The sequence below is a fragment of the Heteronotia binoei genome, chromosome 18 (genome assembly GCF_032191835.1).
Source record: "Heteronotia binoei isolate CCM8104 ecotype False Entrance Well chromosome 18, APGP_CSIRO_Hbin_v1, whole genome shotgun sequence".
NCBI lineage: Eukaryota > Metazoa > Chordata > Lepidosauria > Squamata > Gekkonidae > Heteronotia > Heteronotia binoei.
Window position 1 is genome coordinate 24029426 of NC_083240.1, and position 16397 is coordinate 24045822.

Genomic DNA, 16397 nt, shown 5'->3' on the forward strand with positions numbered 1-16397 from the left:
CTGATGGGCTCTGGAGTATTCTGGGCCACTTGCATCTGTGGAACTGTCACCCACTTGATGCAGCCCTTGATCATAAGCAGGAGAAATTTTTCATATTTCCTTTTAACGGCTTTTTTGGTAGAAAAAGCCCAGCAGGAACTCATTTGCATATTAGACCACACACCCCTGACACCACCATTGTTTCACGCAGGCCCTTTTTATAAAAAAAGCCCAGCAGGGACTCATTTGCATATTAGGCCACACCCGCTGAAGCCAAGTCAGCTGGAACTGCATTTCTGTGCTTTCCTGTTAAAAAAAAGCCCTGTCTCTTAACTGGAGATGCTGGGGATTGAACCAAGGACCTTCTGCATGCCCGGCAGATGCTCTGGCCACTGAGCCACAGCCCCTGCCCATCAGACCACTAGTCCATCAAGGTCCCTATTGTCTATTCAGACTGGCAGCAGCTCTCCAGGATATTAGGTGGAGGGTCTTTTACTTTATCAACCATCTTGATCCTTAACTAGACTTGGGGAATGGAGCTTGGGACCTTCTACATACCAAGCAGATGCCCTGCCACTGAGCCCATCCTAACTAGCAGAAGAACCTCCTTGAGATCCTGTCGACTCTTCCACAGCCCTTGTTCCCTCTTCCCCCACTGCATGGTCAGAGGGCTTTAGGTGCACCACTCACGTTGCAAGAGTGGCCTCAGATCCAGCCGCCTGAGCTGCCACATGTCCATGTTCTGTGGCAGGATTCCTTGAATGAAGAAGGGAAAATCCAGGACTCATTTCAGGTCTGGGATCACCAACGTGAGGCTTTCCTTGCATGGGACCCTCCAGTAAGGGCTCTGCTGGGATGGGGGGGGGGACATCTGGAACCCTTGTTGCTTCTCCCCTTGGATTACTCTGTGCCTTCAGCTTCTTCCTCCCACCCGAACTTACCCAATACTGACCTGCCAGTTTGCATGCTGCGATCTGGATTTCTTCCCAGGGACACTGCATATACTTGGGCACCTCTGCAGTCAGAACTTCCAGAAGTGCCTGGTCTGTCTGGGCCTGAGAGTGACCAAAGATAAGACTGTCCCTCCTGGACGGGAAAGCGCTAGCCCCTCTGCTTCCATTTCCCACCCACACACAAGATGACTGCAACAAACAAGTATATATAAACAAATGCAACCCATTGAGAATCATTTTTTAAAACTTTTTGGTGTTCAAAAAACAAGTTTCTAGAGCTCAGTGCTAAGGGGAGACGGGTGTGGTTTTAGCACCTTGTTCCCTCCCCTTAGCCTAGCAGAACAGAAAGGAAGAATTGTGCAAAGTAAGTAAACCTGATGTTTTATTCAGCTTATATGACCTTATTTGATCCTGGCCACAGAAAGCATGGCTGTGCAAACATAAAGGGAAGGTGAAGACTGACTCTCTCTCTCTCTGTGTAGACATATCCCCCACCCCCACGAAGGGACAAAATCCATAGTTACTTGCCAGCAGCAACCCAGACATGTTGAGGTACCGCATTCTCTTGGCTACTCACTCACCAGCTGCTGGCAAACCCTGCCCATCAGTTGAGAGTGCTGTGTCCCAGACACATCCATCAACGCTGCAGGATCCATGTCCAAAGTGAGCTCTCGGAGGCTCAGGAAAGGGGCACAGAAGATGAAGGCTGTGCAGCAGGCCTGGCAGGAGAGATGGGCAAAGCCACAGTACAGTTGCCATCTAGCTTGGGGCTCTGGGGCCCTCCACACTCTGGGCATGAAGTGGAGCCACTTCCCTCACCCACCCTTCTCAGCCCCATTCACACAAACTGAAATGGTTTCATTGCGGGGAGCTTAAATTCTCAGGACGGATCTCAATCGCAAGAGCTTGGGCAGCCAGGAGGACCCACAAACTAGACTCCTCCCTCTGGGGATCAGTCAAATCTCTTATTTCAGGAATTTGGCAGACTGCCTAGTCCTGTGCGAGTGGGGGGGGGTCTGTGGTCCAATCCAGTTGCAGGAAGCCCCACCCCTGACAGGTCTAGGCAGCTGTCAAGAGGAGAGTGCATCTTCTATGAGGAGCCCTTGCTGCTTGAAATGGGAAGTCAAGGATTTGGGGATGCCTAATGTCAAGAAAAGGGCCAAGTGGGATTTGCTCAGGCTGTTTTCAGGGCACCTGAGGATTGCTCAAGCCCAGGATACAAGGAGCCCTGCCTTAGAGAGTGTGCACTGCATCCCTTTTTGCTTACCTTGCCCACAGCAGGGCTTGGATCCTGGAAGTGCAACAAGAGGGCAGTGGAAACATCTCTCACCTCCTTGGCAAAGCCCCTGATGTGCTTTTCTTGAGCTATCTCAGCCAGGTGGCCAAACAGCTCAAAGGCTGCAGCCCGCAGGGCATCATCTGCCTGAGAAACAGGAGCCACTGTTAGAGAGAACACAGCAAGAAAGGAAGGGACCGTGGCTCAGTGGAAAAGCATCTGCTTGGCAGGCAGAAGGTCCCAGGTTCAGTCCCTGGCATCTCCGGTGAAAAAGGTGAGGTAGGAGGTGATATGAAAGACCCTGGCGGGCAGCTGCCAGTCTGAATAGACAACGATCTCGACAGACCCATGGTCTGATTTGATATAACAAAGCCGAATACAGAGGAAGCCATGAAAGTGGTACACCAAAGGCAAAAAAAACACGGCTAGAATTATTATACAAAAATTACCACAATTTATCAAAAACTTTCCCAAGTCTATCAAAAATTTCAAACAAATTACATGTGAAAATACCATTCCTCTACAATTTTGTAACCTCTTCAATAGACATATGCACTAATTAAACAGAAGTTTCTAATGCCTGACTTGAAAAAGCCACCCATACTTCAAATTGCGGTAGCTCAGCCGAACCTCTGTAGAATAGCATCCATTGATATTTGCGGATGCCTTTCAAAATTCCACATGGAGCCTTGCTCCTTTCTTCAATGTACACTTCCAATGCTGTAAATGTGCCCCCTAGTCCTCAGCAACGTGGCTGCTAGCTGGGACAGCTGTTTCACTGATTGCTTCTTCAAGCTTCAGATTGGGGGCTTGCACCAAATGCCATCCTTAGAAATATTTACAATGACACATTGAGTCTAGGTAATGCTGGTACCTCCAGGAGGCTCCTGGAGCGTAATGCCCAACCACAGGGCCAGTTCTGCCTGTGTACAAAGACTCAGAAGAACAAGAGAGGAATCCTGCTGGATCACACCAATGATCCATCTAGTCTAGCTTCTTGTTTGCTGCAGTGGCCAACAAGATACAGTCAGAAGGTATATAAGCAGGGGTGGAATTCTAGCAGGAGCTCCTTTGCATATTAGGCCACACACCCGATGTAGCCAATCCTCCAAGAGCTTACAAAAAAGAGCCTTGTAAACTCTTGGAGGATTGGCTACATGAGGAATGTGTGGCCTAATATGCAAAGGAGCTCCTGCTAGAATTCCCCTCCCCCCCCGTATATAAGCAAGATACAGAAGCCCAAGCTCCCCCCTACTGCTGCTCTCCACCAGTTGGCCTTCAGAGGCACCCTGCCTCTGAACATGGGGGTTCCATTCAGCCCTCATGAAAATCTGAAGCTGCCTTATACTGAATCAGTCCATTTGTTCATCAGAGTCAGGATTATCTACCCAGAATGGCAACAGCTCTCCAGATTCTCAGGCCGAGGTCTTTCAACATCACCTACAGCCTGATCCTTCCTGAAGATGCTGAGGATTGAACCTGGGAACTTCTGCATGCCAAGTGAATGCTCTGCCACTGAGCCACAACTCTGCCCAGTGCCTGTTACTCATGATCAATGGTTGTTCCTCTTTTAAAGCCTTAGGCTGTGGTGTTTGTGTCGTGCAGTTTTGATTAACCTGGTTGGTGATGCTGAAGAGGAGCCCCTGAATAATTAATTAATATCCCCAATAATAATAATATTTGTCATATTGAGTAAAAATATGCTTTGTCTTCAAACTAAGGGGTCTGTTGTAAAACTGCCGTTAGAAACTGACTACTGCCCAGCGGGTGTGAGCTCCAGCTGTAAGATTAAATAAGGGAACAGCCTCCTACAGGCAACTTGCTGTATATAGATAAGGAAACTTAGTCATGGAATTTTACCAGGGGGGACTTAGTGGAGGTGGGACCCTTTGAAATCAGATAAGCGTGTGTGCCTGCCTGCTGGTTTTCTGTGTGAATAAAACTGTCTGTATGCAGAATGATTTTAACTCAGTCATTTTGGAGGCCCATGCCCAACTAGGCTCTGCTTATGGTACCATAAAGTAAACCTCGCTTCAAACCAGAAAATCTGTGCAGACCTCGTTATTTCTCTGCTTCAGTGCGGTGGCCGGAGAGTCAGACTAGGATCTTGGAAACACAGGTTTGAATCTTCCCTGTGTCACAGAAACTCACTGGGGAACTTTGGAAGAGTCATGTACTCTCAGTCTAACTTTCCTCACAGGTTGGTTGTGAAGATAAAATTGAAGGGGGGTTAGAATGGTGTAGGAAGCCACTTCTGGTGCCCATTGGGGAGAATAAATGGGCTTTTTTGTAAAAGGAACTCCTTTGGATATTAGGCCACAGACCCCTGATGTAGCCAATCCTCCAAGAGCTGACAGGGCCTACAGTAAGTTCCAGGAGGACTGGCTGCATCAGGGGTGTGCGGCCTAATATGCAAAGGAATCCCTGGGTATAAAAAAAAGCCCTGAGTATAAATAAATTAAAACAGATTTGACATCAACCCAATCTGAGTAGCTGAAGAAGCCATAAAATTGAGGACGTGAAGCGCATGAGGGTCTGGGGGGTGGGGAAAGAAGGTCATCTGAATGCTCAGTTTCATGCAGACTGTCCTTGTGGGTGGGGTAATTTCAGCAGGAGCATAAATCAATGTCCCTCACAAATGTGCCCATTTCCAAAGAGCACCCTGAACATAATCCCAAGGACTGACTGACTTCGGCTGGGTGTCTGCTTTTCTTTTTTGCAAATGCTCCATGTCAAATATGTCGCCTCTTCCAGAAAGGGTGTAAAGAGGACAGGAATGTGGGTTGTCCAGACGTTGCAGAACCTGCTCCCCCTCAAGTTAAGCTCCCACCAGCCTGAGCCATCCTGCAAGACCACCTTCCACAGATTTCCTTTCCACGGCTTTCAAAGACTCTTGTAGCAAGCATCGTGTCTGCCATTCTGGGATTGCCATTTGCAGCATGGGAAGAGGGGAGCAGGACTACGCTGGGGGCGTTTGGGCTCGAGACAGAAGCCTCCCTCCTAACTGCACACTTGATGGACAGGAAAGAGCCAATTAGTCCTTTTGCAGGCCCTGCAACAGGCTCCTGGGTGAGCTGAGACCCTTTCAGTTTGGGGTGCAGGAGCAGGAAATGCCCTGCTGGAGCCCCAGGGATAACTCACCTGTTGGAGGTGTGCAGAGGCCCGGCGGGCCACAGCCTGAAGAGTGCGACCCAGATGGCTTCCCCCAAAGCAGCCCAACGCCTTGATCAATGCATGCAGGCCTTCCCAGGCCACTTCGAGGCTGGTTGCTTCCCCTGAGGCCTCCAGCAGGGTGGCCAGCAGAGCCTTCTGCTGCTTCTTGGCCTGTGGAGTGGTCCTTGTGTCAGTCAGTGGCAGGGCTGGTCCCACCATCTGCTCCTGATACTTAGGCTGACTGCAGGCTGCAAGCTGAAGCCCTTGATCAAAAGCACCCTCTCCTCTCTTGCCCATTCTCCTTCGGACTTGTTCTTCCTTACTCGGGATCAGGTTCAGGTTACCAAACCCAAGGTGGGGCTTGGAGATGATCTCCAGGCTACAGGAATCAGTTTCCCCCGAAGAAATGGCAGCTCTGGAGAAAGACCCTCACCATTGCATCCCCACTGGGCTTCCTCTCCAAACTCTTGCCTCTCCAAGCATCACCCACAATCCTGCAGGAATTTCCTTAGCTGGAGTTGGCAACTCCAGGTATTCCTGCATCCCTCATTTCCCATGATCTGTGAGCTTCTTCAGCCACCTCTGCCTTTTTTGCCAAGCACCGGCTTCTTCTCTTTGCCCTTTCTCTAAGACCCGGTTAACTTTCTGCCTGCCCAACTCTCTACGACAACAGAACAAACAACCAATCACAGCCAGGCACTTCACCATTACCCTTGGCCAAGCAATTCCTTAGTGAAATGTGATCTGTAGTTTCCTCTTTCCATCTTTCCCATTCAAAAGCTCTGAATTCAGCTATAACCCAAATTGATTTCCCTGCCTCCCCCATGGTTTCTTTGTTTGTTCAAGGGCAACTCAGAGGTTCAAGGGATGAGCTAGAAATGCCAAAGCAAGGCAAGCATCTCCCTTCTCCAAAAAGCCTGAACACCCAAAGCGCCAAATAGCTAAGAGTTAGGGGTTATGCATACATGCACTCCTGCTCCACCATCTGCTCCCTGGCCTACCTCTTCTGGAGCACACTTTGCCACGGTCCCCAGTCCTCGTACTGCCAAGAGGCGCACGGTGGCGTTCCCATCACGAGACTTGCTCAGCAATTGTTGCAGGAGGAGATGGAGCATCTGCGGTTTGTGCAGCGAAGGGTGGCCTGTTAACTGCGGCAGACAAAGAACTTTTACTAAGCTCCCAATCTGGGCATTTGGAATGACAACCTCCAGAGCGGGCAGAGCCAGGAAAACTCTGTGCCCACCTCAAACAACGGCCGAGAAACTAAGCTCAGGTAAGTATGGAAGGAAGATCCTATGATTCATTAAGGTTATCTGTGCCGAGCTCTTCCTCCCATCCACATATACAACCTGTTTCTTTTTCTGGAGGTGTCCTTCCTCCTCCGTATCTTACCTCTGCACAGAAGACCAGGCTGAGGTCCCTGCTGGTTGTGCTGGAAGAGCCCAGAGATGGCAGGAGGAGGCGGAGAAGCCCATCGAGGAGAGAGTGCCCTGAGCACCCCAAGGCCCTGGGGTGGAAAGCAAGGATGGGTCAAACAATAGAGAGCCCAGGCCCCAGCCTGACTAAACATTAGCAAGAACTTCCTGACAGTCAGAGCGGTTCCACAGTGGAACAGGCTTTCTCAGGAGGTGGTGGGCTCTCCTTCTTTGGAGGTTTTTAAACAGAGGCTAGATGGCCGTCTGACAGCAATGCAGATTTTGTGAACTTAGGCAGATCATGAGAAGGACGGCAGGAAGGATTACATCAGTGCTTAGTTCTGGTGGCCCCTTCTTATATGACCAGGGAAAGGCCAGTTTGGCCAGGGATCCTGGAGTGGTTTTTTTTTTTTTGGCCATCTTCTGGGCTTGCAGCAGGGGCCAATGTGTGTATGTGTGTAGGGGGGAGGCACTTGTGAATTTCCTGCATTGTACAGGGGGTTGGACTAGATAATCTTGGAGGTCCTTTCCAACTCTATGATTCTAAGTGGGTATCTAGAGGTTATCCAGCCAACCCATCCATAGAACCCATCCTTTTCTCTGTGTTAGAAACCTTAGTCGGGGGTCTGAATAAGCCTATAAAATTTATATTGTTATAAAATCTAGCAATATGATCAGTTGGCCCCAAAACACTGATTACTTACTACAACTCTTCAATGGGATAACTGATCTACATTGTTTATTTATTTGTGAGATGGTTTTATTTATTTGGGTGGGCTTTATAACAGTTGAGAGGTTCAGAGTGGGAAAATTACACCAATGAGAAGCAGAGAAAATACACCAGTGAACTAACATGGTTAAGATTAGGGGGAGAGGGAGAAACAACAAGGTCTGTCAGTCTTTTGGTGCTTTTATTTCCAGTGGGCATTCCCAGGTGCTGTGCCTTTAGTTCCAGGCTAAAGTTAGGACTCCAGAGGGAAACAGAACTAGGGAGCTGTAAGGAGTCGGATGACTATATGTTGTCGAAGGCTTTCATAGCTGGAGTTCATTAGTTGTTGTCAATTTACTGGGCCACGGCCATACAGCCCGGAAAATCTACAACAACTAAAGTCAGATGTCTATTTAACTGAGAATTGCATTTTGAGTAATAGTAGCACGAAATGACTTTGTCTCTCCTTTAGATCTAGCCCACCCAATCTTCTTTTCTTCTCTTTCTTTAGCTTCTGAGGGGAAAAAAACCCTTAACTGAACTTAGTCTTGCTATTGGGTGTTTGTTCTGTACCTGTTCTGAAACTTCTGCCCAAAGTGGCCATCAAGACAAAGCATGGGGTCCTCTTCTCCCCCTGCCCCGCAAACTCCTCTCTGGGGAGTTCAAACAGCTTACTCTCCAAGGGCTGCAGGTTGTTTCCATGTTCATCCTGCTAGCTGAACACAGATGTTGGCAGCATCCTGAGATCCCCCCCCCCTTCCTTTGGTTTTCAAGGGACTTTCAAGGGACGGTGATCCACACCCAAGTGACTCATGCACACATCTAGAGCTCTGCTAATTTATCCAAGAGATTCCTAATTCTAACCCCAACTTTCCAACCCCTTTCTTTTAAAAAGTGGATTTTCCAATGTTCCATAAGGAGCAAGTCATGAAGCAAAAGTCATTGGCAAGTTAAGGGAAGCCTTCGCCAAATTCTTGCAAGACCTCAGCTCCTCTGCAAATGATGTCAGATACACTTTGCAAACCCAGAGTTGCTATTGAGCTCAGCAGGCAGATTGGGCCTTGTTTTACCAGCAATCTAAGCCCAAGATCAGAAGAGAAGGCAAAGCTCTTTTTAAAAAATTGTCCTCATTTCCTCGATTGGACTGCTGTCAAGGGTCAAACAGGGAACTGAGGTCACAAAAAGGTGCTTGAATCTCCCCGGGACTTTCCAAAGTTAGTAGAAATACTCCCCTCACCTGGCCAACTGGGCAACACCTTTGAGGAAGCTGCAGGGCTCTGCCAGGAAGTACCAGGCATCTCCTGCATCCAGTTCCCTTGCAGCTTCTGGCAAGGCTTTGTTGAATACCGCCTGCAACACTCCAACAGCCAGCCTGGAAAGCAAAAGTGCTTGGCTGAGAAGGGTCTGGCATAGAGAAGAGGAGGAGAAAGAAGAGGCCTAGCAACACCCTCTCCCCAATCCCAGTAGCCTATTCAAAGAATCACAAAGGGGCTGTGGAAGGTGAGGGGGAATACTCTTCACGGACAGGGGTGGGACTGATAAACCTTGGCGCAGAAATGGGAACAACAGGAAGTATATACCTTTATTCCTGGACAAGGAAATTCCTGGACAAGGAAATTTAAAAGGGGTTGATACTGAATTAACTACCAGAAGATGTGGTGATCGTTGCTAGATTAAAATGTCATTCAAAGAGGCAGAGCCGGATTAACAATTAGGCCAAGTAGGCACTGGCCTATGGGCCCCTCCACCTTTAGGGGCCCTGGGTTTGCTTTCCTCCCCCCCCAATCTTCCCCCTGCTTGCAGCCCTCCCAGCCTGTGTGCTCAGCCAGCAACTGAGCCGCTTTTTGCCCAACTTGCCTGGTGCGGCTGCTACTAGTGGCGTTGCCAAGTTTGCCTCTCTCTGCCTCTCCCCCATAGCTTTGTCAAAGGGGCTTTTGGGGAAGTGCTTGTAGGCTGCAGCGGGGGCTGCAGGTGGCAGGGCAGGTAATTTGCAAGGGGGCCTCCAAGATTTTGACTGCCTAAGGGCCTCCACAGGGTTTAATCCGGCACTGTAAAGAGGTTTGGTGTGAAGGGCTGTCCCATTTTGTTATCATCCATTGTGAGGAGGTATACTGCTTCAGAATATGGAGGTTCTTTGGTTGATAAGATATTGATAGATTCCACCCACGAATTTGTCACATCATCTGAATAATTCTTAAAGGCTTTTAATCTAGCAACGGTCACCACATCTTCTGGTAGTTAATTCAGCATCATGTCAAAGGTTTCTGAGGTTGACTTGACAGACCAGGGTGGGGGGTCCTGGGGTGCAGGAACTAGGCCTTTCATTTGTCCTGAGCATGGTAAGGTTGTGGAAGGAGTTAGCCAACCCAGATGTGATGGAGGGATGGAACATCACCTGTGGGGTGTCGCAATGTCCTCGTTTCTTTCCAGAAGAGGAGCTGAAATCAGCATCTCTGCATCTGGGTCTCTGCTGAGTTGGCACAGGAGAAAGTAGCACAGCTCTGGGAGTAGCAGGAGAATCTCATTACTGTCATTCAGGCCTATGATCACCTCCTGAAGGGCAGCAAGCACCTGGAAAAGAGACCACAGATTCGGGGGGGGGGGGGGTCACAGCACCTGGTCAACTGGGTATCGCCAAAGAATACACAGGGCTTTTTTTGTAGCAGGAACTCCTTTGCATATTAGGCCACACACCCCTGACGTAGCCAATCCTCCAAGAGCTTACAGTAAGCCCTATATGAAGAGCCCTGTAAGCACTTAGAGGATTGGCTACATCAGGAGTGTGTGGCCTAATATGCAAAGGAGTTCCTGCTACAAAAAAGGCCCTGAGAATACACATTCTCTGTGTGCAAACGTATGACTAGGGTTGTGGCTCAGTTGGTAGAGCATCTGCATGGCATGCCGAAGCTCAGGTTTAATTCCCCACATCTCCAGGGGAAAGGATCAGGAGGTGTGAAAGACCTCAGACAAAACTCTGGAGAGCAGCTGCCAGTTTGTATCGACAATACTGACCAAGGCTTTTTTTTTAGCAGGAACTCCTTTGCATATTAGGCTGCACCCCCCTGATATAGCCAATCCTCCTGGAACTTACGGTAGGCCCTGTATGAAGAGCCCTGTAAGCTCTTGGAGGACTGGCTACATCTGGCTGGTGTAGCCTAATTATGCAAAGGCGTTCCTGCTAAAAAAAAAAAAAAAGCACTGATACTGACCGTGATGGACCAAGGATCTGATTCAGTATAAGGCAGCTTCATTTCTCCTTGTGTGAGTGCATGTGTCCTTGTGTGTGTGCATGGGTGTGCCAAGCTACATCTGTTAGACACAGAAGGCAGGAGGAACCTCCTGCTTTCTCACCTAGGAGCAGGTGGAACCCCACAGGAGCAACAGAGGTTGAGCAGAACATACAAACAATATAGATTCAGGTGGGTACTAGTCATGTTGGTCTGAAGAAACAGAGCAAAGTTAGTGAAGAAGTGTGTGTGCACACTAAAGCTAATACCCAGAATTAAATTTTGTTGGTCCCTGGACTCAAACATAGTTCTATATGAGCAAAATGGAGGAGGGGCTGCAGCTCAGCGGTAGAACAACCGCACTGCCAACAGAAGGACCCTGGCTCAAGCCCTCTGGCACCTCCAGCTAAAAGGATTTCTGGTAGCAAGTGATGGGGAAGATCTTGGGCCAGCTGAGAGCCCAGAAAGCCACTGCCTGTCAAAATAGAACACTCAGAAATAGAAGGATCAGCCTTAAAGGACCTAGTTTCAATTCCCAGTCTCTTCAGTTTGTAATTTGAGATCCAGTTGCGGTATAGTGACTAGCAGTGTTCCATCTTAAGCTGAGTTAGTGTGAGCTAGCTTTCAGATTTTTTACCCTCCAGCTCACCGATTTTTGTCTGCGCTCAGGAAGAACGACCCCAGAGCACACTAATTTATGCAGTAGCTCACAACTTTAATGCCAGTAGCTCACAAAGTAGAGTTTTTGCTCACAAGACTCTGCAGCTTAGAGGGAACACAGGTGGCTAGAGTGTTGGACTAAGATCAGGGAAATCCAGGTGGGAATCACAATTGACCATGGAAACTCAGTGGGTGACCCTGGGTCGTTCATTCTCCCATAGCCTAACCTTTTGGGCCCCTTCGTTGTTCAAAATGTGTTATAATTTCAAATTCAAAACTATAAAGTAACAAAGCCAAAAAAACAACGGATCCCCCTGAGTGGCCAGTGGGGTGCAAGAAGCAAGTATGAAACCTACAGGGAGCAATGCTTGATGTCTGCAGAGTAATTCCAGTAATAAACACCCTCTTCACTCTCCCTTTCCACTCTTAAATGGCTGAAGCTCAGATCCCAGGATGTCTCCCAGTCTTGGAAATCTTGGTGCAGAAGGGCTCTTGCCTCCCCCTCCCCTGCCCCCAGCCCAGAAGCCAGAATTCTCACCAGTCCTTGGCTATTGCTGCCACCTGCCTCACCAGTCCTTCCTTCTGCTTTCAGCTCTCTCAGCAAACACCGCAGGATGGGAACGCTGCTCTCACTGCGAGTCACAAGCACTGTCCAGAGTTCCTTCCTTGCCCTGAGGATGACACAGATGGTGGCAACCCACTCAGTAGAAGGACAGGTTTATGACACATGGTTATATTCATATTAGGGCAGTAAATGAACCAGGGCGGTGGTGCTTTTACACAGTACCAGTACCCTCACCCAGACAGCCCAGGATAGCCCAATCTAATATCTCAGAAGCTGAGCAGGGTTGGCCCTGATTAGTACTCGGCTGGGAGGAAGTCCCAGGGTTGCTATGAGGAAGTCCAGGGTTGCTATGCAGAAGCAGGCAATGGCAAACTACCTCTGAATGTCTCTTGCCTTGAAAACCCTCTGGGGTCTCTGTAAGTTGACTGAGACTTGAGGGCAAAAAATAATAATCAGGGCTTTTTTTCTGGGGGAACACAGCAGAACAGAGTTCTAGAAATGAAATTCTCAAAACATGTTTAAAAGTTCATGAGGGGCACCCGTGTGTTTCTCCTTCATTTCCCTCTTGAAAGGTCCAGCAGCTCTTTTCCCAGAAAAAAGCCCTGACAATAATACTAAAAAAGATAACAATGCCTTACCCAAATATAAATCAAAAGGAAAAAAACTAGACTAGCTTCCCCACTTGAATTACTAGTAAATTGTACAAAACATCCACTGATATCCTATGAGAAATCACTCTGACTGATGGCAGTTTTCATTGGTGGGACATGTGGAGGCAAGGGATGGGAGCCATGGTTTTGAAAACAAATAGCCATAGAATCACATTCATTTCTCTGTGTACAGCATAGCTCAGTATCTTGAGGAGGCGTGGCTTAGTGGTAGAGCATCTGCTTTGCACACAGAAGGTCCTAAGTTCAATCTTCAGCATCCCCAGTGAAAAGGACCAGATAAAAGGTGATGTGAAAGACTTCAGCTTGAGACCCTGGAGAACCTGAATAGTCTGAACAGACAATACTGACTTCAGACCTTGAGAGACCGATGGTGTTATTCAGTATAAGGCAGAGTTCATACGTTGCGTGCTTTGTGGGATGAAAGTCCGTTTGTGTCTGGGGGAGCTGAACTCTGGGTTTTCCACTCTCAGGAGTTCCTTTAAGCTGGAGGGGTGGGAATCTATGTCCCAAATGAATCTTCTGACCCCAGATGGCCTAGCACAGACCTGTTCTGGAGCAAGGGCTGCTTCAGGAGGGAGGCACAGACCATCTTGAGATGGTACTTGGACAGTGTGGCCACAGCCCGGGCCAGAGACAGGCGGTGAGCAGGGTCCTCAGAACGCTGAAGGCTGGAGCAGATGAAGGCCACCAGGTCACAGACCTAGAAAAGAAAGGCAGGAGCCAGCTGCCATCACTGAGGTCACACAAACTAAGCTGGGATGAAGGGATGTGCCCCACTTTCACTATGTACTGGGTTTCACTTCACAAGGGCAAATCATAATGCATTGCAAACAAGGGCTTTACTCTGCCACAGTATACAGAAGCTCACAGGTAGCATTCAACTTTCCCAACATTAATTTTTAGCCCGGGGTCCCCAGACTTTTTGATCCTGGACCTGGAGACACCTTTGGAATTCTGACACAGGGTGGTGAGTACAACCACAAAATGGCTGCATGGGGGAAACAGACAACCACAAAATGGCTGCCATGGAGGGCAGCCAAACTCCATGTGGTGACTGGAGTTACATTTGTTGGCATAAAATACATTTCAGACAGCAGAACATTAATAGAGGTACTATTATAGTTAAAACACTTGTTAGTATAAAATACAATATCATAAAATTAACCTAAAATTAATTTAAGGATGTTATTACGTAAATAAACAGCTGCTTGAAGAAACCTGGACCCAGTTTCAGTGACATTTATTTCAGAATTAAGAAAAAAATAATACTTTGTTAGAATCAGGTGAATCAAAGATGCCTCTTAAAATAGGAGATAAAATACTCTGCCAAATGTTAGAATAATAAGGGCATTCCATTAAAACGTGCAAAACTGTTTCTGTGGATCCACTTAGACAGGGGCATTGTCTATTAGAAAAGGGAATGCCTCTAAACCTTCCAGTTAAAATTTCTGAGGGAAGGGCACCTGGTATTACAATTGATTTCCAGGTTACAGAAATCACCTGGAGAAAATGGCCACTGTGGAAAATGGACTCTATGGCATTCTACCCCCATTGAAGCCCCTCCCCTCCCCAAACCCTGCCCTTTTCAGGTTCCACCCCCAAAATCTCCAGGTATTCCCCAACCCAGAGCTGGCAACCCTACTGCCATGGGATACGGAGCCAGTCAAACATACACACAGAACAGGGAATAAAAAGAGCATTTAAAAATTTTTATTCCCAAGACCAGGGAATAAAAAGAGAAATTTTTAAAAATACACTGGGACAGAGAACTGAAATAAAACCAACAATTGCAGCAGCTGCTGCTGAAATAACGCTATATTAATCCACACAACCTATCAGATTTCCAATGGCCAGGCAGAAGCCCTACTGGGCAGGAAGAGTTCCTGCCCTCCCTCTCTCACTTTCTAAAAAGACTTGGCAAGTGCTAGGAAAGGGGCCATGGCATGCCAGGATGAGGACCCCATTCTAGACTTTCTGCACCTGCCAAGAGTAGACCAAACAGCCATTCACAAGCTCAGAGTTAATTTCACAGGTGCTTTGGAGGCTCTTGCAGTCAACAACACAACAGCAGCACATGCCTTTCCACATCACATCACTGCTCAAGGCACAGCCGGCTGTCAACAGCCTGCTTCAGTTTGGTTGCAATCTCTTACCTTCCCTTTCAGGTTCCGTTCCCTCACCATCGCTTCAAACCACTGGAGGGCAGCCCGGTCACAAGCAACACTCACAGTTCCCAGCTGTTCCAGCAAGGAGCTCACAAAGGTCAAAATCTCTTCGTAGGGAATGGTAGAGCTGACGATCTAAGGGAGGGAGAATGTTAGAAGGTAGCCCTATCCACCTTCCTTGGACAAAGATCACAAAAATGGTGCCACTGGGATTTCTGGAAGGGTCCCCTTTACATTTTGGGAAGACAGGCTGGTTAGGCAGGGCTCTAATCTATGCAGCCCTCAGAGGGATAGTAATTCAACAGGTGCAGCTTTCTTCCAGCAAACGGATGCAGTGATACTACCAATAAAGGAGTAGTAGTTAGAGGCAGTCAACGAGGTATATACAAGTACTTAACCTGACAGCTTTGCATGCAGAAGGTCCCAGGTTCAGTCCCTGGTATCTCCAGTTAAAAGATCTGGCAGTAAGTGATGCAAAAGACCTCAGCCTGAAAACTTGGAGAGCCACTGCCAGTCTGAGTAGACAGTACTAACTCTGATGGACCAGGGGTCTGATTCAGGATAAGGCAGCTTCATGTGTTCATGCAAGAACAAGGGAGCCATGGCAGGGAAGACGTTTCTCTGAGGGAATACTATGGGATATATTTTGGCAATCTTAGTAACAGAAAAATTTGTCTACATTTAATTGCATGTATAGATCTGCTTGATAGTAATATATTTTTAAAAGGTGAAGCAATGGGAAAAGTCTGTGGCAGGGGTGGCCAAACTTGCTTAATGTATAAGCGTCAGATGTTTGAGAGCCGCAAGATGTGAAAGTCAGATGTTTGAGAGCCACAAGACAGGAAGGCAGGCAGGCAAATAGATGGGGTAGAGAAGTGGAGGTGGAAAGGAAGCAAGTTTAACTTTAAATGCATTCTCTAAGCTGCCAGAAGGCTTGGTGAAGTGATTTAAATAGACAAATGCCTTCTTCAAGCTGGCCAATGGGGCAGTGGGGGCTTCGAGAGCCACACAATATGTGTGAAAGAGCCACATGTGGCTCCTGAGCCACAGTTTGGCCACCCCTGGTCTGTGATATTACTGCGTTGTTTTGCTTGGGTAGTGCTGCAAAATTTCTGTCCTTTGTGCTATTAGGGAACAGGTGCTCTATTAAGAGGCAAAAGCAGCAGCCATGCATTCCATTCATTTAACACTATGCTGCTTTGTCCAGGTTAACACATTCCTTCAAACCCCTTTGCTGTTTCCCACTCCAAAAGACCCAATATATTAAGATGAGGATCAGGGCCCTGGTCATGAGAGCCTGTCCTTGGGCCGGAATTTCCTCCAGTATCACCCTCCAGAAACTTTCACACACACCCCTTACTTTGGCCAGCTGGAAAGAGGCCATGTGCACCTCTCGCCGGCACTCGCTCTGGAGATCTTGCTGGATGCATTGCAGCTTCCAATCTTCACGGCGACCCTTTGGTGTCTGTGGTGTGACTACGCCTGGAAAAGATGTCCACAAGGCCAACAACAGGGCTGGCATCAGGGCTCCAGCCCCACAAGGTGATGGCAGAATTCACATTACTAGATTTACAGTGGGAGAACCGGGTTTGATTCCCCACTCCTTCACTTGCAGCTGCTGGAA

The 16397-nt window shown here is 48.1% G+C and overlaps 2 protein-coding genes across 2 annotated transcripts in view; both read right to left on the minus strand.

Moving 5' to 3' along the window:
* Positions 1–642: 642 nt before the first annotated feature.
* On the minus strand, positions 643–10736 carry LOC132587353 (maestro heat-like repeat-containing protein family member 2B). The gene is made up of 10 exons (XM_060259628.1): positions 10695–10736; positions 9881–10056; positions 8723–8857; positions 6754–6868; positions 6363–6509; positions 5350–5532; positions 2200–2355; positions 1514–1651; positions 932–1034; positions 643–735 (listed from the first exon to the last, which is right to left on the minus strand). The coding sequence occupies exons 1-10, from the start codon at positions 10734–10736 to the stop codon at positions 653–655; spliced, it is 1278 nt and encodes a 425-aa protein (XP_060115611.1). The 3' UTR covers positions 643–652.
* A 3837-nt stretch (positions 10737–14573) lies between these two features.
* Positions 14574–16397, minus strand: part of LOC132587354 (maestro heat-like repeat-containing protein family member 2A) — a 28540-nt gene continuing 26716 nt past the window's right edge. The window contains exons 28-30 of the mRNA XM_060259629.1: positions 16134–16255; positions 14762–14908; positions 14574–14588 (exon numbers count right to left, since the gene is read on the minus strand). Coding sequence (XP_060115612.1) covers positions 14574–14588; positions 14762–14908; positions 16134–16255 — 284 coding nt within the window. The remainder of the gene's footprint in view (positions 14589–14761; positions 14909–16133; positions 16256–16397) is intronic.

What these genes read in the sequence shown, in the direction of transcription:
- LOC132587353 (XM_060259628.1), bottom strand. Translation starts at nt 10,736, where the DNA reads ATGAAGCTGCCTTATACTGAATCAGATCCTTGGTCCATCACG. An exon ending in GGTGTTGCCCAGTTGGCCAG is followed by an intron (nt 6,869 to 8,722) that starts GTGAGGGGAGTA and finishes TTTCCACCCCAG; the next exon opens with GGCCTTGGGGTGCTCAGGGC. An exon ending in CGCAGCATGCAAACTGGCAG is followed by an intron (nt 736 to 931) that starts GTCAGTATTGGG and finishes TCTTCATTCAAG; the next exon opens with GAATCCTGCCACAGAACATG.